This window comes from Prinia subflava, chromosome 16 (genome assembly GCF_021018805.1).
Source record: "Prinia subflava isolate CZ2003 ecotype Zambia chromosome 16, Cam_Psub_1.2, whole genome shotgun sequence".
Taxonomy (NCBI): Eukaryota; Metazoa; Chordata; class Aves; order Passeriformes; family Cisticolidae; genus Prinia; species Prinia subflava.
Genome location: NC_086262.1, coordinates 3,477,923 through 3,499,654, shown reverse-complemented (window position 1 = coordinate 3,499,654; position 21,732 = coordinate 3,477,923). Strand labels below are relative to the sequence as shown.

At 42.4% G+C, this 21,732-nt stretch overlaps 2 protein-coding genes across 15 annotated transcripts in view; one reads left to right on the top strand and one right to left on the bottom strand.

The window, feature by feature from the left end:
* The window catches only part of LCP2 (lymphocyte cytosolic protein 2), a 28,625-nt gene extending 16,352 nt beyond the window's left edge, over window positions 1-12,273 (bottom strand). Inside the window, exons 1-3 of the mRNA XM_063413795.1 lie at window positions 11,132-12,273; window positions 8,692-8,754; window positions 6,168-6,214 (exon numbers count right to left, since the gene is read on the bottom strand). Of these exons, the coding sequence (XP_063269865.1) occupies window positions 6,168-6,214; window positions 8,692-8,754; window positions 11,132-11,209 (188 nt within the window). The 5' untranslated portion in view covers window positions 11,210-12,273. The remainder of the gene's footprint in view (window positions 1-6,167; window positions 6,215-8,691; window positions 8,755-11,131) is intronic.
* Window positions 1-21,732, top strand: part of DND1 (DND microRNA-mediated repression inhibitor 1) — a 55,587-nt gene that overhangs the window by 29,071 nt on the left and 4,784 nt on the right. For 2 of the 14 annotated variants that reach the window (XM_063413788.1, XM_063413786.1), the window contains one exon: window positions 18,824-20,189. In XM_063413788.1, coding sequence (XP_063269858.1) covers window positions 19,992-20,189 — 198 coding nt within the window. In that variant the 5' untranslated portion in view covers window positions 18,824-19,991. Of the gene's footprint in view, window positions 1-12,287; window positions 12,313-14,143; window positions 14,222-14,940; window positions 15,741-16,396; window positions 16,510-17,236; window positions 17,389-18,823; window positions 20,190-21,732 lie in introns of those variants that run through there. The other 12 variants (XM_063413780.1, XM_063413781.1, XM_063413790.1 and 9 more) reach the window with 12 other exon arrangements.

Sequence of the window (21,732 nt, the reverse complement as noted above, 5' to 3'; positions counted from 1 at the left end):
TTCACCTTGGTAAAACCCCACGTTGTTGGATTGTGTTTAAAAATAAACATTAAACCCATCAAGCTTTGGGATCTTTGGGTGTTGTAGACATCACACTGCTTCAAATAATGGCCATGGCATTTGTATGATTTTGCACGGAAAAGGCAAATAATACTTCAGGAAAACAGAGCTTATGGCTGCAAAAACAAGGATTAAATGTTCCCTGAGATTCTTCTCTATTCTTCTTGTGTTCCTTCCTCTGCAGCCAAGCCATCCCTCCAGCAGAGAAGGGAAAAGGCTCATCAAATTCCATATTTTAATACATTTTCAGGGCATAGTAGAAATATTCACGGAATATCAAAAGGCTGTAATTTTATGCCTGGAGAGATCTTTCCAAGTGGAGGACAGTCAGGACTGAGATTTACAGGGTTAATTCTGAGAGACCAGAATTCTGCTCTGTTAGTAATGAAGTTTGTCTCTATAATTATTTTGTTTCAAAAAAGCTTGAAACAGATGAGCCATGATCTGATTCTGAATTGTCATTATTTCTTATTGAGGAACATCCAACTGAAAAAGTCCTGTGGCAAACAAAGCAAATTATTTACATACATCAAGTTAAAAATATTCCCTTTTACTTCCAGCTTATATTGTTTAGGTCTATCAGAAACAATAATTGTGGAAATATAAGTATTATGTAAAAAATAAGGAACTTAACAGATCTGTTTGTCTCAGATTCTAATTTCTGTAAAATCTTGTTAATGTCGGATTCTTCCCCACACATCTTAGACCGAGTCAATCAAAGTTTCTGTCAATTTTGTAAAATATTTGTTTATTGCCAGGCAATTACCAGGCAATTACCAGGCAATTACCACCCTATTTTGGTTTTCTTCTCCTTTCATGTCTTTTTCTGCTACTCAGCAATAACAATTCCCTAGTTTTTTCCAAACAGCCTAATTAGTGCATCTTTCATGTCTTAACTGCTCTTGTGAGCTGGGACTGGAGGAAGACAGGTTTTCAAGCCATCTAACATGAAAAACAAGCCAACAAAATGAAGTTGTTTTGGATCAGGGTGATAGTGCTGCCTGAAAAGGATGAAGATGGGTGATGTGAAGCTAAGGATATGCACTCAAGGATCCAAGTATGCAAAGAGAAATACAGAGAAAGAATAGTGTTTGTTTTCTTGTTTAAGGCAGTGTTTTGCAATTTTCTGGTTTGAAGTTAATATTGTCATGCTTGCCCCTTATTGAAATAAGCACATGCACAAGTGTTAACAATTTCTGAAGGATTACAGCTCTCTAAATCTGACACTGTCACCCAAGCAAGCTGGAAAAAGCTTGGAAAAAGAGAAATTCCAGGTTATAGGGATGGGAGTGCTCTTGCTCTTCTTTCCTGTGGGACCAACGCTGTTCTGCACAAGACATTTCCTTTTGCTGCAGGGGATAGGGAAGTTGCTGTGTGAATAATAAATTCCATGTGAGACATGAGGAAGTGTCTTGGAGTGAGCAGTGCCCAGCACACATCAGTGCTTCGGTCAAGAAGTGGATTATGGAATTTGTCTGCGGCTTATTCCCTGCTGTAGAAGAGGCAGAGGATCTTTCAGAATATCTTGGGGTTTTTTTCAGATAAAGAAGTAAAATGAAGTTCCCTGGAACTTAGTTTTGGAGCTAATAATTCTTAGAATTCAGACTTCCCTGGCTGTGAATGAGACCTGAGTGTTTGGAAGCTTTCTGGACTAAACCTGGGCTGGCTGCTAGGAGGATTTACACCAACTGGTTTGTGAGGAAAAACTGACAGGAAGAAGTTGATCATCTTACCTTGCTTCCAAAAAATTAATCATATAATGCTTAAAATACAGCAAAAGTACAGGAAAAAAAAGTCTAATCTTTACTTCTAGTTTATTTGAAATGCTTCACACCAATGGCTCAGAGGGTTTATCAGAAGAAAGCAAATTTTAGGAGAGTCACCCTGTACAAGCAACGTTCTCAGGGAGGATTGGTGCACTGAGCAGCTGAGGCTGTCACCGTGTGAGGAAGGAAGTACCAAAACCACACTGCTCTCTCAGCTCTGGGAGTGGGTGATAGGAGAGGATAAGGCAACAGCACTTGCAGAAAATGTTACTCAGACTTCTCATTCTCTTTCTACCTCCTCCACCAGTTGCTAAACTTAAAGCTGGCAGGAAGTTGAAATTTTTTAAAAAGCCACAGAACGAGCCCCCAAAGCAGGACTCCAAAAGTGGCTTTTGTTCACTTAACTGCAGATACCTTTGACATGAGCAGAACCCACTCTGCATGTTTTGGGACAGAGGGCTTCAGAGGGGTGAGAGGGGTGGAATACAGCTCCTCCTGGGCCAGGAGGCTGCACAGTTGCATACTGAGCACTGTCAAGAGCACAGTTGGTGATCCAAGTCTGGTTAGGCCTTTGAGAGGACTCTGCTGGGCAGATGCAATGCTGTTTTATTGACTTCAAAACAGACTGAATGCCAGTTATGTTCCAAACCTTGCAACAACCTTTAGGCCCCAGCTGAGAGCACGTGTGCACACACACTGACATCTGCCCAAGGCTTACCTTTTTAATAGAGAAGGCACAGATTTCTCTGTTTTTATGTTTGCACTTTTACTCTCCTGAAAGTAGAATGACTTTCAGCCTGTGCCATGTTTGCAGGCTCTGGCTGTGTCACACTGAGCTGGCAGATGCCATGAGTGCAGTGATGACCTTTCTGCTACTGGAAACTTCTGCCAGTGCTAGGGGACACACTTTGGAGTGCTGTGGGATATGCCTTAAGATTTTTCCACATGGCTGGAAATTGCAAATCTCAGGTTTGCCATGAACCTGTCACTGGAATAGCCAGAAGGATCAACAGTGTCCTGAAAACTTGGAACCCTTTTCTCTCAAGTAAACAATAGGAGTGACAGACTAATTCCAGTCTTTATATCATGGTTCAGGTGTCAACCAACCACCAGAGTTATTTTTGATGAAATCTTTGTTTTTTCTGTTTCTGAATTCTGACTACAGTAAGTAAGGCACATTCTATTGAATGTGCTTTAAAATATTTTGCAAGACTCAAATTTGTTCTCTGCAAGCATAAAACTTCATGACCTTCTTTGACTGGCAGTAGTGCTAATGAACAATAGGAAAACTCTGTTTTTCTCTTAAACTGTAAATTGGCCTCTTGCTTCATAATATTTATTATCAAAATGTTAGTAACGCTCTCATGATCAGGTCTGAGTTTCATTTAGCACTTAGGATTGGATTGTCAGTGTCTGCTCTGTGTAAAATACACCAAATCCCTTCCCAGTCTCACCAGTGTATCTCTTTCAGGACAGAGTGTGTTGTTTGTGAGGATTCAGGTGTGTATTTAAACACAGTGGTATTAATATTAACTTTTGTAGCAAAGTTTTCCAGAAAGAATTCAGCCCTTTCAGTGGAGAGTGCTAAAAATTTTAAGAAGTATTTTAATTTTCAAAACAGTGCTTAAATCTGATGGAGTTTTTTGGTTTTTAGAAAGAAGCCAAAAGTTTTATGAAGACATGCACCTGTAACAGGGCTGGTGGAGATTAATTTTCAAAATAATAATTCATTAGTAATAACAGAAGGTTGTAGAGTTTTATAACTAGATTCGGGAAATGACCTGTCATACCTTGTAACGACAACTGTCACCTACTTTTGATTCTTGAAAAGTCACCAAATTGTCCCCAAATAATGACACAGATATATTCAGAGCAGCGGGTTTGCTCAGAGATTCCTGTTCAGCAAGTCCACACACCCAGCTCAGGGGCTGTGCTTTGCAAACCTTCTGTGATTCCAGGTGCTGGCTCCATGTAGGTCCGAATATTCCTGCTAAATTTACTGAGGAACAGCCTCTTTCGTTAATGTATCTTTTATTGATCACTGGCCAACCTGGAAATGTAACATTTGCTACTTATATTAAGCTTTTTGCAGAATATGTTCAGGTTTTAGCACTGCTATTAAGTATCAGGTAGTGTAGCTATATTATGTTAATATCTCTTTCAACTTGTAGAGGAACTCTTGCTACAACCAGTTGAGGTTTGCATTATGATACAAAAAAAGAGTGTGAATGTGTTCTAGCAGAAGTCACCAGCCAGCACTTTGTGTTTCGATGAGGGTGTGGAGATTCTGAAGTACAAAAATTAGTGTTTAAAAAAATGGCAGACTCTTCTGCCTATTAATTCTATCCAGGAAGGTTGATTTGGGGTTAGGTGGATTTTTGGTTTACTGTTGTTGTTGGGTTTTGTTGGTTGGTTGGTTGGTTGGTTGGTTGGATGGATGGTTGGTTGTTTTTAGTGAGAACCAGTCCTCTTCCCCATTAAAGCTCTAAGTTCTTGTTTTAAACGGTGGCATTACATGGAGGACCTCTCTGCATGTATAAGCATCATATTCCAGTGAATATTTTGCTTGTTTGTTAAGTATGGAAAAGCCTGAGAGTAAAGGCCTTAGTTCCAGAGCTTTCCTTCAGATTTAAATATCTACTTATTTATTCAGTTCCTCAAGCTGTGCAGCAAGCTTCATTCTTCTTTTAAAGCTCTTGATTTCAAATTCTCTTCTTGTTGAGAAATACAAAAAAATCTGAGTGAAAAGGCTGTTCAGCTTCTGCTGGGGTGTAACAAGTGAGAAACCCAAGAGGCCTGTCTAAAAAAGGCTGTTCACTTTTTCTAGGGTGTGAAACTCAAACCTTGAGGTACCAATAGTTTCGATGAGGAGGTAGGAGCAACTCCACATGGTTAAATTTCAATTTAATGATTCATCTATGGCATTAATATCTCTGGTATTTCTGAGTCTATTAGACCATCCACTGACTACTTTTCTCTCACTAATTGGAAAGGAAATCACCAGAAGTTCTCAAAATTAAAAGCTCAGACAATGAGAACAAGAGGTAATTTTGCCAAAGGACTGCTAAGGTGGGACAAATTATCAGATAATTACAAGTTCTACAGAATGGTAATGTGAGTCTGTCACAGACAATCTTGTCTATCATCAGCATTGTTAAATGTTTCTTTTAATTGAAAGTGAGTTCAGGAATTTTGAGACATCAAAGCATCTTTTTTTTACTAATATCTGGACCTCCTTACTAACACATTGTATACCACCAGCTCCTATTATCAGGATATTTACTGTGTGAAAACATAGAGGTGATAGTAAGAAATACGTCACATCCAAGGCTTTCAAATTCAGTCCTTCATATCTGATCTGAACAAGGGTGTCCTGCTGGGTTTGGCTCTTCCCACCAGCTCACCCACGAGCACAAAACTTTTCAATATTCTTGTCTTCCCCAAAATACCTTCCACAAGCTCTGATGCATGAGAAAAGGCAAAACAAATAGTGTCTTGTGTAGCAAAATCAAGATATGCATGAAGAGAGGGAGTCTGGAACTGGGAAATGAGCAACAAAGACACAGCCATGCTAGAACAGCTTGAATTCCTTTTTTTTTGTTCTCCCTCCTTTGTTTGGAAGATGATGAAGAGGTCCATGTGTGTTATGGTTGGAAACCTTCTAACCTCCAGCTTAAATATGTAGCTGAGAACTCATAGCAAAATAAAATCCTTCATTTTTCACCATGAAACATTAGAAGAAGCCAATTTCTCCTACTTAGTATTGACTTAATGGGATTATTGCTCTTCATTAAGTAAATTCTGTGAAATTATGGAAGCTTTTCAGATGAATTGGAAACCTTTTTAAGGCCCAGTCCACAGGAGCTGAGGAAAGCTATTGAACACTGAATCACATGGTCCAGACCGATTTCTCTCGAACACCCTCCCAAAGCAAAAGCACATGAAAGTAATTTCAAATCCTCAGCTGTTGTGGACATAACTGGCTTTTTTATTTTTCTTTAAGTTAAAGTCAACAGTTAAGCAGTGAGCAGTTAAGTCATACTTCAAAGGTAATACTTGCATGAAAGTTTAACCTTTATGTAGCTGCTGTCAGTCAAAGAATTTATGCACGAGTTCTTTTGAACATCCCCCAGACAATCTTTTTGTATTGTATCATTTTGCTTGAGCAGTCATGACAACACTCATTTTATTTTGGAATATTCTTCTTTTTCTCTCAGTACGCTCCAATAAACAAGTCTCTAACCAATCACTCACAAATCATCTGCCTGATATTTCCTATGAGACTTCACTGCAAAACAGCTAAAATAATTTTTAACATTAAAATAGTTTGACTTTACTTACGGCACTCTGAGCTTTGGAAATTTCTGAATATCATTTTCAGACATGTTCTGGAAAGGAAATACATGGGATATGTGACAAAATTGTCCATGGAACACCCTGTGAGTTACCCAAGTTAGTCATACACACGTATGCAAAAATGTGCCATGAATTCATGTGGTATTTATGTGACTTCAGAAGCCAGGTATATTCTTTCTTGACTGCACTGTGAAATTAGGCAAGATTGTGCATGATTGCAAAATTTCAGGGTAGAACTGTAGATTTTAAAATACAGAACTTCAGCTGGAGTTTTGTTCTGAGAACCTTATCTGTAACAGAGTACATGAAAAATCCCAAACTCCTTGGACTTAAAAGCAGCCCTGGTAGCCTAAAAAATCCTTTCTAGAAATAGGGATGGGGGGAGGATGTTTGTTCCCCCCTCAACCATAACACAGCCCCGGACTGAGATTCCTCCTGCCTGGGAGGTGCTCTCTGGAAACCTTTCCTGATGCTCCTGCAGAGCCACCCCTCATCTTCCTCCAGCATGAGCAAATGCACACTTAGGACAAATTCAGGCATTATGAAGACTTTGGATTTCATAGATTTAGTTTGTTTAAAAGATTAAAAGTTGCAAAGTTTAAAAGATCAAAATTTTTTGTTAGTTAATCACAAGCTTCTTGAAGTCTCTTTGGAACAGGGATGATAGTCTGGTTCTTTTTGTCTTTTTTACTGCTAACAGTAATAGGTTTCTAATTACACATTGGTTCACAAAGCTGTCAGTGTCAATGTTCAGGACAGAACAAATCCTATCTGTGTTTTTCCACACTATTTTGCCTTTGGGAGGAGTGAAACAGAACAAATGTACTGCTTTTATGGAAATGTCCTACAGTATTTCCTAAAGAATCATATTTTTCTAAAGGATTTTTAAGCCTCTCTCTGGAGTTCTGTTCTGGTGATAACCCTGACAAATATTAGAGGTATAAAATCTTTTACAAGAGCCAGATTTCTGTTTTAAATAATAGAGAGTTTTATTAGAATAAGTTACATGGAACCCCTTTGGTTTTATTCCTACTGCACCTCAATAGGGCTTTCCTTGTGGTAGCCAGTAGACATAGCAAGGAGACTCTGAAATCAGGATTTATTCTGATTAATTTTAGAGAAAAATTTTTATGCCAGGTAGATCTGACAACAGCTACAAACCCAGCAAACACTCAGCCTGAGCAGCTGCTTCTGTGCAAATGTAATTTGGCAGTGAGTTTCCAGTCACTCACAAAATGTAAAAAGATGTTTCTTAGGAAAACCATTCATAGAGAGAAGCAGTTTTTTCCAGATTGCTTTGTACTCTGGAATATTTTACTGGATGTCTTCTTCTGTGGATCTGTTTAACAAGTGAACTTTTTCCTTTTTTTTTCATTATACAATGGCTAAGTAATTCAAAAGCCTAAAAAGATCCTGAGCAGAGGTGAGCAGCTGCTCGGTAGAGAACATCCTTTGAATCTGCTGGGATGCCTCTGAAGAGCTGCTGCACTCTGAGCTAATTACAGGAACACTCTGGAAATAGTAGAAAATCACAAAAATCACTTAGAAATCACACAGTTATTGCACTTTCTATTTGCACCTCACAGACTACCAGAATGTCATTGTGCTTCCACAGCCAGAACTCCCACTCCAGCCACAGCTCCTCAGTGCTTGAGCTGAGGATCTCTTGAGGGTTGGCAGGATAAATCCCATGACACCTCTGAATGATGCTGACTGCACCCTCCAGCAGGAGGGACGGGTCAAATCCTTGAGGCTCAAAAATTTTTATGTTTTGTTTCAAAGAAATACCAAAAAATGGATTATTAGGACAAGTAAATGAAAAATACAGAACTTTAGAAGAGGTATGCAGAGATCTCCCCACTATGACTAATTAAACAGAAAACCAAAATTATTACTTCTGAGGAAAAAAAATAATATTTTAAAATAAAAGTAAAAAGCAGTAAAAACTAAAAACTCCTACACAACTTTGTGTATTTAAGACCTGGAGACTGCTGCTATGTCCATGGAAGTTATCAGCTTTTTTTTCTAAAATTAAGCCAGGCCTGGAACAATGTTGATTTAAAGCCACTGGGACTTTGCTTACTAGTTTTGATGCTCTTAAATTTTATTGATTTTGTGTATTGCTACAGAAGAAATCTAATTTTATCTATAGAGGAATGAAGGAGTTATTCCAATGAAAGGCCAGTCATTCTGAGCAGGGCTGTGTCTTTTTTATTATGAGAGGAGAATTAATAAATGTGGTTTTCTGTGGTTAATATTTCAAAACAAGGACTTCCTATAAAGGAAGAGATGAATTCAAGACAAGATTATTGGTTTAGAACTTCCCTGTCAGTTTAAAAAATACAAAAAATATTCATATTGAACAACATGATTGAACAGCATTTACCTCCCATATTTATACCTCAGTAACCACCTGGAATGTGGCTCTTCATCTGCCAGTGCAAAATAAGGAGTCAAAAACATCACTTGGTTGGAATTTTACAGGAAGGAATTTTACCACTCCACTTACCAAAAACCTTTGTCCATTTATGCTGTGCTTCCTCACGACTTTCTCACAGTCCTTATACTTTAGCTGTCAATGAGAAGAAGGTGATTATTGCACCCTTAATTATAAGAATCAATAAAGACACTCAAACATATGGCTGGCTTTGAGTAGATCCTTTCAAGACACCATTTTGTATTCTATGGCCTGCCTACATGGCTCATTTTGTTCCATAAACATGGATTTTTATTACATTCCTCAGTGGATTTAAGGATCCACTTAGGAACACATTATTCCTCACATTTACAAACCACCTCGCAGGTGCCTTGCCCAAAGAAATATTTGAAAAAATGGATTATTGTGGTACTGACTGGGATGAGCAGCTGCAGGAGTAGAGCACAACCCTATTATCCAGGAATATTAAAGCTGACTGATCCCAGTCACAGAATTCATGGTTGTGAACCAGAAGCTTTATTTCTGGATGGAAATCTCATTTTTTAATCCTGGAAATTATCTCTAATATTTGTAAAGCTTTTCCACAGTGTTATGTTTTCCAGTAGCATTTAGGACAAGGATTTGCTCTTTAGAAGTTGCTCATGCAGAGGTTGACCACAAAGCAAGACATGATTTTTAAACATCTCCAACACTTGTCCTATTTTTTTAATATTATTTGAACAGTAATGGCATAATGTAAGAATACAATTTATATTTTTGATCTGGAGTTTCTCTGTTTCAAGTTGGTCAGGTCCCCATCAGAAGGAACACAAAGAGCAGGCGGACAAGGTGACTTTTGGAGGCTTCAAGTGGAAAGAATGACTCTTATTTTGTCTGAAACTTTAGTCAGTGAAAGTTACGCAGACAAACGACCCTGTGCTGCTGGGACAGCTCCCCTAAAGCGGAGGAGCTCTTACAGGGAGCTTTATGTCCTTTGTAATTACATCCCATTTTTTCATGTTAAGGCATAACATTGTAACTTGGTGTAGGTGAGAGGGGATCCTGGAAACAACCGAACAGCAGAAAGGATATTTTTAGGAGCCACCTTCAGTTGTTCATATGAAGAAACAGACCCAACTCTGGTAAATATTTTAGGATACAGATTAAAACTTTTGTGCAGACTGAGGACTTAAACCTGTAAATAATTTCTTTCATATAGTAAGTGCTATCATGATGTTACCAGCACAAGTCTGTACACAGAGGGAAGCATCACATCACTGTGACTGAAACCTAACCTCAGTCGTGAAGTAATTGATTAAAAAACTGTTTAGCTATTAAAAATAAACTTTGGAATATCCCAAATATGAATATCTTTTTTAAAGACAAAGATGTTTATATTTGCTTTTTTCAAAACAAAACAAAAATTCAGAAATTATTTGAAAATTTGGCTCTTCATCAGTTCATTCATTCTCTGAGTTTATCTGGGGACAAGATCTGCTTACAAGTGCCCAGAGCTGGCTGACTTGGGCTGAGGCTCTTGTCTTGATTTTTTAGATTTCTTAAACAGCTTTTGCCCTGATTTAGCTCCCCAAGAGTGGAATGCCATTATCTCTGTTCTGGAGAGCATCTTGATCACTACAAGGGAGGCACTACAGATAAATGTGCATCCAGTTATGGTAGAACTTGCAGTTGATTCTTTTATCACTGATCAGAATATTATTATCAGATCTTTCAGAAAGTCGTTTTCCCCTTCCTAATTTCTTGGAAATGGTGGTCCAACTTCCCCCTGCGCCGTTGTTGTAATGTTTTTCAGACTTGTCTGAAGTTACGTGTTGATAATGATATCATCTGTTCCATCTCCAGTTTTTGGTTTCGCTTTCCTGTGCTACTAACCCCTGCACCCTAAAATTAGGGGCTTGTAAGTAGTTGGCAGTTTCACTTCCCTGGAGATCTGGTAGACACAGAGGCTCTGTTTGATCTGCTCATCTTTATTAAGTAGTTCTGCATTCTACTATCAAACTTGCCTCAACTCCCCAGATAAGACTCTCGCAGTTATAGGAGTTATTGAAAAAAATAAACTTCACATTATTTCAAAATTAAGCCCGAGGTGTTCTAAGTTTTACAAGTCTAGCCATGGATATGATTAACAAAGACATTCAGAGGCTCATTTGTTACACGAAGCAATTTGGAAAAAAAATACCACTTCTGAAAATCATTGAAGATGAAACAGAAAACTTGTAACCTTCATACCTTAGTGCCTTCCGCAGCTGTTAGTGTGTGTTACACCAACAAGCATTGTGGTAACATGTTTATTTTCTCTAACTAAGCCATGAGTTTCTCTTATACCCAATTTAAAAATCCCTTTCAAGATGCATTTTCACTGACCAGTTGAGCTCAGCTTCTCATCTGAAAGCGGTTTTGCTTTTAGTTCTGCAGCGAGCTTTGCCCATTATAAAACATCTGAATTTAGCCCAACCAGTGTCACAGCAGTTTGCTCCTCCACCAGACGAAGACAAAACATGGCCAGACTCACCGTCCTGAAATATTCTGCCAAATCGTCTGGGTCCCAGGCGAGCACCTCGGAGCGGTAGGGGACGTTCCGCAGGTCCATGGCTGCTTTGTCCCCAGGGCAGTCAGGGAGGGTTCATAGCCACGCTGCCGATGACACAGCCATGGACTCGCTTTGTGTGGCCACTTCCAAGGAATTCCTTGCCCAACCTCCAGCTGCTTCTCTCAAGGAACCGCTCTGGTTTAAATGGTGCTGTGAGTTCCAGAGAGACACTGCTTCCTCTGGTACAAAATGGTCTCTTCTCAGAAAAGTTTCAGCTAGTCAGCCTTACCACTTCCTTTCTCTGAATATAAATAAGTAAACAAGGAAGCACCGCAGAGGGTTGAAAATGCTCTGCCTGCTACATAGAAGTAAGTGCCTATAGACCCTCATTGCTTGTAACTGCACACATAAATATTTATGTATTTACTCACATTATACATGCATTAAAATATTGTCATATTATCTGCACAGGCGTGGGTTACTCTTCTGTGCAAGTCTAGCCCAGGTAAGCCCCTCAAAGAAGAAAACCTTCATTTAAGAGAAACTTCTTTAATTTACCTCAGTAGGTGAAATATCTTTCTTTGTACAATTAAAGGTTATTGTCAGAGATGTACATAATGAGGAACTAATGAATTAATGATGGAATTACAGTCAGCATCCCTTTAAATAAAGAATCACCCAGTGAAACTAAAAATGTACGAGTTTAGATGAGAAATTGTTATGTTGCCCCTGTATCAGTAGTTCATTTTTTGACTTATGATGATTTTTTGTATCTGAAAAAGAATCCACAAAACCATATGATTATTACAGGGACACAATAGACTTTTATCTGTCCTGCACAACCAATTCAGGCACCCTCCTATCAGCAGATCTCTTTGCTGAGATTACATTGAGTAATTCCAAGTGTGTCAGTTTTTAAAAACATTCAGCACATCCATTTTCCCTTTTCTTTTTGTGGGACCTCTCCCAAAGCTGTGCTGGTATCAATCCTTGGGCTACTCCTCCCTTAGACTGCACAAAAGGTGGCAATTTCTGAGCTTCCTGGACTAGTAAGGATAGGTGCATAGTTCTGAAGCACTGGGAAGGAAAGTTCCTCTTCTTTTTATGGAGAAATGAAATGCATCTCTCTTGTCTCCAGTCACTCCAGACGTCCGAACCTCGTGTCTGCAGATCTGCAGATGTGTTGCATATGAGTGCATGCATTTGAGATCGAACCTACAAGTCTTCACAGTAAGAGCTTTCCTTTTGAAATTCAGAGTCTGATTTAGAGTAGCTTACATTTTTCTGGAGAAATTCTGGTAAATGATGGCAGCACAGTATTTAAAACTCTTTGAAATTAAACTGCTGTCACAGCAGTTCTAAGCAGAGTAGCATTTATCAAATACATGCTACAGCTGTGTTTTCTGGGTTCTTACTTGAAATTACCTGTGTGTATCATCTGAGACATGTCCTGACATTATCACAGAAATATTATCACCTCTAGGTCGGGGGATGAAATACAACTAAATTAACTGGTGACAAAGAATCCCCAAAGGAAAAGTTGCTTTGCTGGTGCATTGTCAGCAGTGGTAAAGAGGAGGTTACATAACTACACCTCAGACATCCCATCACACCCCCTGGATTTCACAGGGAAACAAGCAGGGAAAAGCCTGTGTTAAATTTCTAATTGCTTTTTCTAAGATATGTTTCATTACCTTCTAATCTGGTTTCTATCCCAAACCCAGTGTAGCAGGTTTAATTGCAATTGTGTTACTCCTTATTTGTACTAATATGAAACTAATTAGTCTGGTCAAAATTTATGCTGGTATCACAGGAGAATTACAGTATCATTTATCCTGATGCTGAGAAAGGAGGACATCAGTTACCTCTGAAATCGATCTCCCAGTCTCCAGAGCAGCTAACACAGAATTCTAACACATGTATCTATTATTATTTGCTTGCATCCTGTCTGTGGCACTGAGTACATCAGAGCTACATGCAGACTTCATGCATTTCTTGCAAAACCCAGCTGCACATGAACTTGAGCTCTGTCTTGCTCTACAACTTCTTCTGTAACCTCATAAACACATCGGATGTGGTGCCCCAGTGAGGCTTGCTGAGGAAACACCACTTTGTATTTTCTATATTTGAATTTTCAGATAAATTCCTACAGCAGCTGGCAATCCCATGAGATGGATTTTAAGCTCTTAGATTTTCAAAAGCTGAGAAATACTGACTTTACTGCTATTATTAGGTGCATATCTTTTTTATGGAGACTTTTTTTCCCTCTATTTAAAGAACTAGGTGTTTGACAGGTATTTTATAGCCTGCCAGTGACACAACCCTCACACAAAAGGAGTGTCTCCTCAGTAACAGCTGCCAATGGTACATTCTTTCTGATGCAGTGATGGTCTAGTGACTGATGTTTGAAACTGCGAGACTCAAACCATTTTAAACAATACAGGGAGGAAATTCACACTGCCCACATTTCTGCTGCCTTCAAAGAGCAGCAACATTTTCCATTTTCTCTCATCTCTGGCAGCCTTCTGTCTCTGCTTTAAGTGGGGTCAAGGGCTTACTTTGAACCACTTTCAGAAAGGTTTATTCTTCTACAGTAACTCAGGCTATGTGTCCATATCTCTAGAGCCAAACAGAAAGAAGTCCAAACCTTGTAAGAATTTTTTCTTCATGTTCACGTCACTCCCAACGCGAAGTGGATCTTTATGGAGTGGTTTACATTTGTCCTGCCCAAAATTGTTTTTAAAAGACTGGGGTAGGTTCTTCCTTTTACCCTGGAAATTTTTACCCCAGACAGCCTATAGTTCCCTTTTTAATATGACATGCCCAATTCCCAGGCTGTATTACCTACCTGTAACTGTGAGAGACTGAAATGTCAGCATTAATTTGGTGCTTTGCTGAGCCAGACCAAAGGGAAGGAGAGGTTTTGGATGTGTGGTGGACAAACCTCTGATCAGCCTGGTCCTGAGGAGGTTCCATGATTTTCTGAAATTTCAGATATTTTCATCACCCACCTCAGGAGGATGAGCCCAACAAACTGACCTTTGCTTAGCAAGGAGCTGGGTTCAGAGCCAGGTAAGGGAGATAAGGGAAGCAGGTCCTCTGAGGTGGGCTAATGCTTTTTTACCTCTCAGTGTCCTCCCTGCACACCTGGCTCAGGTGTAAAACTCCCCCCTGGGGAAAGTATCAGGATATTCACGTTCACACCTAGGCCAATTTGAGAAAGCAATTTGCAGGAATGGAACTTGGAGGCTCCCTCCCCACCCAGCCCCACATTGGTGACTGCCAGGTGCAAGAGCAGGGATGGATAGACCCTGAATATGACACTTGAACGGGAACAGCAGCTGAGGTAAATGCTAACCAACACACCTGCCTCTGGAATGTATGGCTTGAATAAAATGGTGTCTGAGACACTGGCTTCAAATCCAATTTCACACAAAGCAAACAACAAAGTGTTCTTTATAGGAACTCAACCCTCAGCAAAGATTTTCCTGGATGGAAAAAATATGTGTACTTGAAGAAGCATCTTCTCCATTGCCAGTGAATTGCATTACTCTGAGCAGGTGTCAAGATGCAGCTTAGGCAATTCCAAAAAGCCTGAAATCCTAAAATACAGCCACTGTAGAGTGCAGCTGGACTCTATTTAGAAACCAAAGAGAATCAAATATGTACTAAAGTCCTGTAAAAATAAGGCAAGTACTTAGAGATATTCTAACAAGAGCAGTTTGCTCAGGTACATGTTTTACTCCACTCTGTTTGGGTCATAAGTGACACAATGTGTTTGTTTTGTCCAGAAATGCTGCAAACCAATGCAGAGAACACTTAGGAGACCTCAACAGAGCTGTCTTCTGAGCAAAGACTGAAAAAAAAAAAGTTTGCTAAGTCTGAGAAAGGGAAGTTGGAGATGATGGAAGGAAAAAAGGAGATAAACTTTGTGACTTTGGGTGATGTCAGTCAGCTGTTCTCATGACCTGCGAAGGGCTTTGCTAGCAAGAAAAGCTGCTGCAAGCTTGAGAAGGAGGAACTGGGGACTGAAGAACTCTCCTCCAGTATTTGGGCTGCTCAGTTCAGGAGCTGCCAAACAGGGTCAGCTGTACTGTGACACAGAAGGGACCAAAAGGACACCTGGAAATGATGTTCTGTTTTGGACATGACCCTTCTGTACTAACAGTGTCTTCCAGTACAGAACACTGCAGTGAACACAGAGGTTTTGCACCTGAATTTGCCAGTTTGACGGAACCATTGGAGCTTAAGGTAAAGATGAAGCAAGTTAAAACCACACCCTTTAGTCTGGGCTAACTGCTCAAGCCCTTCCCACCTGTGCTGTCAAAAAGCAGATTTCCTCCCCCAGCTCCAGGCCAGCCTGCTGCCCAGGGGGAGCTGCCAAGACCTCGGCTCTGCAAGGTTCCAGTTACCCCCAAGGCTTTTTTCCACCAGCCCAGTTCTCCTTTGCCAGAACAGCTCCTGCTCTGGCTGCCACCCCATCCCTGCCCCTCCTGTCCCCTCTGCACCACTGCAGGACTGGGCTGTGCTGGGGAAGCTCCCATCTCCACTGGAAACCAGAGTCTGTTCCTGGATGGAGCTGAAGCCTGAGGTATTCCCATTCCGTGCTTCCACAGCAGGCTTTCCATTTGCTTTGCCTGCTTTTGGGTTTTGGTAGGGGGCTTTTTCTGTTTGGTTGTTTTTGTTTGTTTGTTTGTTTTGTTGTTATTGTTGTTTTGTTTTGTTTCTGGTTTATTAAAAAAAAATGTTCTCTTTCAGCAGTGATGCTGTAACAAAAGTTATGATTTTTGTTTCACTTAAGTTTTTTGAACAGCAGTATTTCAAGTCTATCCAACTATTCTGACAGCTAAAGATATGATGACTATTTTAACTCATTTTGCTATTTTAATCAAATGAACTATTGACACCCATAAGCAGCTTAGTGGCTCTGGCATTGTCTCTAAGTGATCTTTTATTCAGTCAGGCAGTTGTTTTCTAACCTGAACAAGGCTACTTTGTAGCTTCAACTCTACAGCAACTTGTAAGTTTATACTGTAAACTGGTTGCCAATATGGGATTTTGGTCATTGTTGCAGTTGCAATGTTCCTGTCCATACACAAACTCAGAAGTGGATTCTGATCCTAATAGATTTCCAGTTCTCTAAATATTTCAGCTTGCTGACCAGTAAGAAAAGCACTTGTGATTTGGCAACGCTGTGAAAAATAAAAAAGCTTCTACAGCTCTTCCACTAACATATACTCATTTCAGACCTTCTCAGGAAAAGATTTTGTCAATCCTGAAAGTTTTCAAGAGTGCATTTCACAGACCAGAAAATACACAGGTGACTCGGAGAAAACTGCTGCTAGTCAACATCATCTTGGGTACAGTTTTGCTTTTAGTGTTAGTTTTGTTTTCAATCTTTATGCTCCTCTCTATGACTGGCTTAGAGTTTCCAAGGAGTGAATTATTGAACACCCCATGCTTTCCAACTTTTCGTTGTTACGTTCAAAATATAGTGTATTCATAAGAGGTTTTTTTTTTCTTAAAAAGAAGCATTTTGTATATATTTTAAATTGTACACATATATTGTATTATGAGTGGACTTAAGACAGCTCCTTTTATCCCCTGGCTCATTATGAAGGAGGGCCAGCACAGGTCAAAAATACCTGTCCATTGGAGCAGTGCTGATCTGTCAGGGCTCTTCTCTGAGATATGGACTAAAGTAACAGCAGAGTAGGATCTCACCTTGATCATACCTACCATTCACATAATAGAATACCTGCAACTACTGTTTTCCAGACAAATGTCAGAGGATTAAAATGGATAAAAATATATTAATGTTTTTCTCTTTTATCTCCATCCAACAAATAAAATTTGAGATTGTGTAGGAAAGAAGATTCAGTCTCATTTTGCCATCTAGTGGCAACACTTCGGCTTGCTGAGATGCATTTCAGAAAAGTAAACTGACATTAGCTAGACGTGGGTATGAGTTACTAATTCTTTGGAAAAATCAGTCATTTTTCTACTTAAAATATTAAGAAACCTAGTTACATTTTATAGCAGCACTGCACAAACAGGCACATTGCTAAAATGAATTTTCATTCGCAGGTACTTGGGTGAGCAGAGCCTATTTCAGTAGTCCAGTCTTTCCTCATGTCTTTACGAATCCGGATCGCTAGTGAATTTTTCCTTGTGGAAGCCTTGGTTTGAAAGACAGGTAGAAGACGGGTGAGCAGGAGCCCCCCCTTGGAATGGAAAACGTAAACCCCTTCCCTCTGAATTATTATAAATTTGAAATTAAGGGGTTCTCAGGCAAAGACATGAGAATAGGAATGCCAGTTCTTTACTAGTGTGTGTAAGAAGGCAAACAAACAACGCAGCTCAGCCAGGAGCAGGGCGCGGTGAGCGCTCCTCGGCCGCGGGCAGCTCCCCGTGGGTGCAGCTCCGGGCTCGGCCGCCGGGGGCGCTGCTGGCTCCCAGCCGGGCAGGGTGTGCTGACCCCCGCGGCCGCCGGGGGCGCTGCTGGCTCCCGGCCGGGCAGGGTGTGCTGACCCCCGCGGCCGCCGGGGGCGCTGCTGGCTCCCGGCCGGGCGGGTGCAGGGGGCGCTGTGGGCATCGAGCGGTGACGGCGGCTGGGCCCACACAGGGCGGGGCGGAGGACGCTCTGCCTCACAAACCCCGGGACAGCCGTCCCCGGGCCCCTGCAGCACTCTGGGCAGCTGCAACGGCAGCAGTGAGCAGAAATCCCGGGCTGGCAGACGAGACGTGTCAGGAGCTCCGGAGCTGTGGCTGGAGCTGCGGGAGGCCTCGGCAGGCCGGGGTGTAGGGCTGCAGCGCTGAGGGAGGGCAGGGACGGAGCAGCGGCGGCCCGGCTCAGACCAGGGAGAGAGAGGAGAGCTCGGCATCCCAGCTGGTGATGGGTCCCTCTTTTAGTGAGTAGGTGTTACTGAGGTCCCAGTTCAGTGGCTGCTCTCACGAGCAGAGGCTCACCCCAAGGATCTCTGGGCTGGGCTCCAGTGGCAGCAGCGAATTCCCTTCCCCAAGCAGCAGCTCCAACCCTCCTCCTCCAAAGCCGAGAGAGAGAGAGCCAACAACTTCCCCAGCCCCCTCCTTCACCTGCCCAATTCTCGAGGTATCTCTGTCCCTCAGAGACTCCCAGAGAAGAGAAGCGCAACTAGATGATCTCCTCTGAGCCTGAGCGCTTCTTTTGTTTCTCAAGTACCCAGTTGTGTTTCCCAGCTACTTATGGGAAAAAAATCTATGAGAAAAAAGGAACAAAAGGAAAGAAAGGAAAGAAACCTAACCCCCAGCAGTGGATATGAATCATTAACTTCCATTTCTATGTGCTCTTGGATTTTTATGGAGACAGTGGTACAGCCAAGCAGTTTATCTTTAGAAATACAAAGGACAGCTCGAAGCAGACTGGCTGGACAAGCTACTTCTTCCTCCCTAAAGAGAAAACCCAAAATTTTAAAACTTTTTTTAAAAATCATTATAATTTTGTATTCAATTTATATTTCTTTGATATTGTTGAGGGTTTTTGTTGGGGTTGTTTTTGGGGGTTTTTTTGGGGTTTTTGTTTGGTTGGTTGGTTGGTTTGGGTGGGTTTTTTTTTTTTTTTTGGGGGGGGGGGTTGTGCATGTCTCTATTTCAAGTTTATAGTAATATAGGAATTTCTTTTCCCTCTTCCCACAGTTTTGTGAGATACTGGTCATTATCTGGACCTGCAAGATCCTATGGTGCTGCTTTGGGGCCTTATGGAATGAGTATAGCCTGGCAAGTGACAGTGCTGTGGAGAGTTTGGAATTGTTCTTTGGAACAGGGGAGCTGCATTCCTGTGCCAGAAGTGCTGAGCTGACACAGCAGGAGGAACCAGAGCTGTTGTTAATAGATCCACTGGGGAGCATTAGAGGTGAAATGACCCCGAATGAGTGGTGTTTGTAAATAAAATCATGTAGGGCCTATTTTAGAACCATTTAGAAGCAGCAAAAGCAGGGATGAAGCTCTCTCCACCTGTGGATCCAGTAACTAGACTTGATTGCTGCAATTTTGATGTCTGCTGGTCTGAGTGATGGTCACAATCCTGATCCATCGGGGGTGGGGGAAAGCCCGAGAAACACCAGTTAGTACAGATTTTGGTTTAGATGGAACACGAGGCTATCTCCCCTGGGGAGGGGAATTCTGCACTGTCTGAAGGGTCTTTGATAGTCTATAACGCTGAGCCTGTTATGCCCCATCAGAAGGGATAAAAGCTTTCAGAAGGGATAAAGGCTTTCAGCCCCAAGCGGGTGAATGTCCCGTGTGAATGTTACCCTTCCTTGGGGGAGGGGGAGGACACTGACATGAAAACAAGCACCGTGGTCTGTCTGGCCTTCCTCTTCATCAGGCTCAGACCCCAGAGCCTCTGTGCACCCCCTCTGCCTCATGCAGATCAGGTTTCACCACCACGCCCGCAAAAACCCTGCTACTCGCCCTGGACCGGCGCCAGCAAAGCCCCGGGTGTCTCCACAGACGGGCGCCTGTTGAGACAATCGCCGTGACCAGTCCAGTCTCTCACACAGGTGTGCCTTGTCATGCAGAGGAGATTTAGGCCAATGCGCTCTCCTGTGCATCAGACATTGCTTGAACGATTTGTTTCAGTAATAAAATAAATTCTGAGCTCCGCCAAAATCGCCTTTATTAGCAGGTATTGGAACAAGCAGCACGAAGCCTTCCAGCTCTGCAAGTATGACACTTGCAAACCCGGCATATCTTTTCGGTTGTTATCTGAGGTCTAATTGCACTGGTGATCGGACTAGATGGTCTTGAGGGTCTCTTCCAACCTTGACGCTTCTGTTAACGAGAGTTTGGTGGTGCTGCTGCCATGCACACCAAAGGACAAGCACAAGAAGGAGAGGGCAGAGCGAGGCCAGACCCCCGAGGGGCGGGCGGGTGCTGCGGGGGGGTCGGTCCGGGGTGGAGCGGTGCGGGGGGCGGTGCTGGGACCTTTCCTGCCCCGGCCCGGACAGCGAGAACGGCGGGAAGGGCAGGAACGGCACGAGGGATGGCGATGGACGAGAAGGTGAGCGCTGTCGGGGCGGCGGGGGAGCGCCGGGGCGGGCACGGCTCGGCTCGGCTCGGCTCTTCCCGCGGGGACCGCAGCCCCCGGACCGCGGCGGGGAGCGCAGGCAGGGCCGGTCCCGGTCCCGGTCCCAGCGCCGAACCGCTGCTGCCCCGGGGTCTGCGGGGGCCGCGGCTGCGCGGGATCCCCGTTAGCCCCGGGGCTGTGCGTGGAGAGCCGGGTCCTGCCTCTCCGCGCAGCCTGGGCACCCCTCGGGCCCGTTCCCGGGGCTGGGACCCATGTCGGGAGCCACAGGGCCGGGCCACGAGGCTCTGAGGAGGGAATGGGGCTGGTCTTCTATCCCCAGTGAGGGTCCCCAGCCTCGTCCGAAGTTGTTTTAAGTCTTCATGCCAGATAAAACCCCTCGGAGGTGGAGAGGTGCCACCACCTGGTGGCATTCACTGTTAGGTGGCGATCTCATACCTCGATCCTTTCCCGTTGAGGTGTCTGGTGAGGGCCATTAGCGAGTTCCTGATGCTGGTAAGGAAGCTCGTAATGGATCTTTCGTTGGTATAAATCACTAGTTACTGGGTTTTTTGGTTTGCTAGGAGTCCAGCATCCACGGTGCTCCAAATTCTGCAGTGCTATCTGCAGGGGATAGCACTCACCCTCCTCTGATGGTTTTAGAGGAGTCAGGGTCGGTCCGTGCGGCCCTGCCGAACACCGTGCGCAGGGGCTGGACAGAAATGGCAGCTTTAATTGCAGAGATGTTAACCTGCACTGATAATGCCGCTGCTTTGAGGACCATGGAGGATTAAACAGCACTTGGTTTGGCTGGCATAGCGTCCAATTTTAGAAATTTGTGAAGATTTCACCGATCTTATCAGAAGCCTGAGAGGTAGTGGAATGTATTGTGAGGTTTAAATTGGTTTTTGTTTTTGTGCCAGATATAAATTACCCATTTACAGTTGTGGATACATTATATCTCCACTAAAACTTGCGGTTCATATTTTGTGTCAACTTTGGAAGCCGACTAAATAAATTTCCCCCTTTTTGGTTGAAAGTTGTGCTTCACATGTTACGGTTATATTTTCCTCTGCCAAATTCGTGTTATTAGGCTGAGCTCCTAAATCTGTGAAATTATGGGTTATTCATTAGCACTGATCATTGAAATGCATTCAGGCTTAGGCATGGTTACAGCCATTACCACAGATGAAAAAAAGTGAAGGTTTCCATCCAGTGGGTCAGGTTTGGTGATTTATTTTTGGTGATTTTTGCTTAGTCTGGTTCATTCTGGTGCTGATTCCTTCTGTGAGGAGAATAAGCAGTCCTTCAATGGATAACTTGATTTTCAGTGGAGACGTCCTGGCATCATTTCCAGTATAATTTCCTGAGAAAGTAAAATAATAGAAGTCTCGGGGAGATATGCCCGGACAAGTTATTATCCCATTAAAAACCGGGAAAGCCACTGCGCGCTAATTCTGTGTTTTATACCACTGCTTTCTGTAGTTTCCCAAGTGTGCCCCGAGATTTAGTCAGTCACAGGCAGTTTTAATTTGTGTTA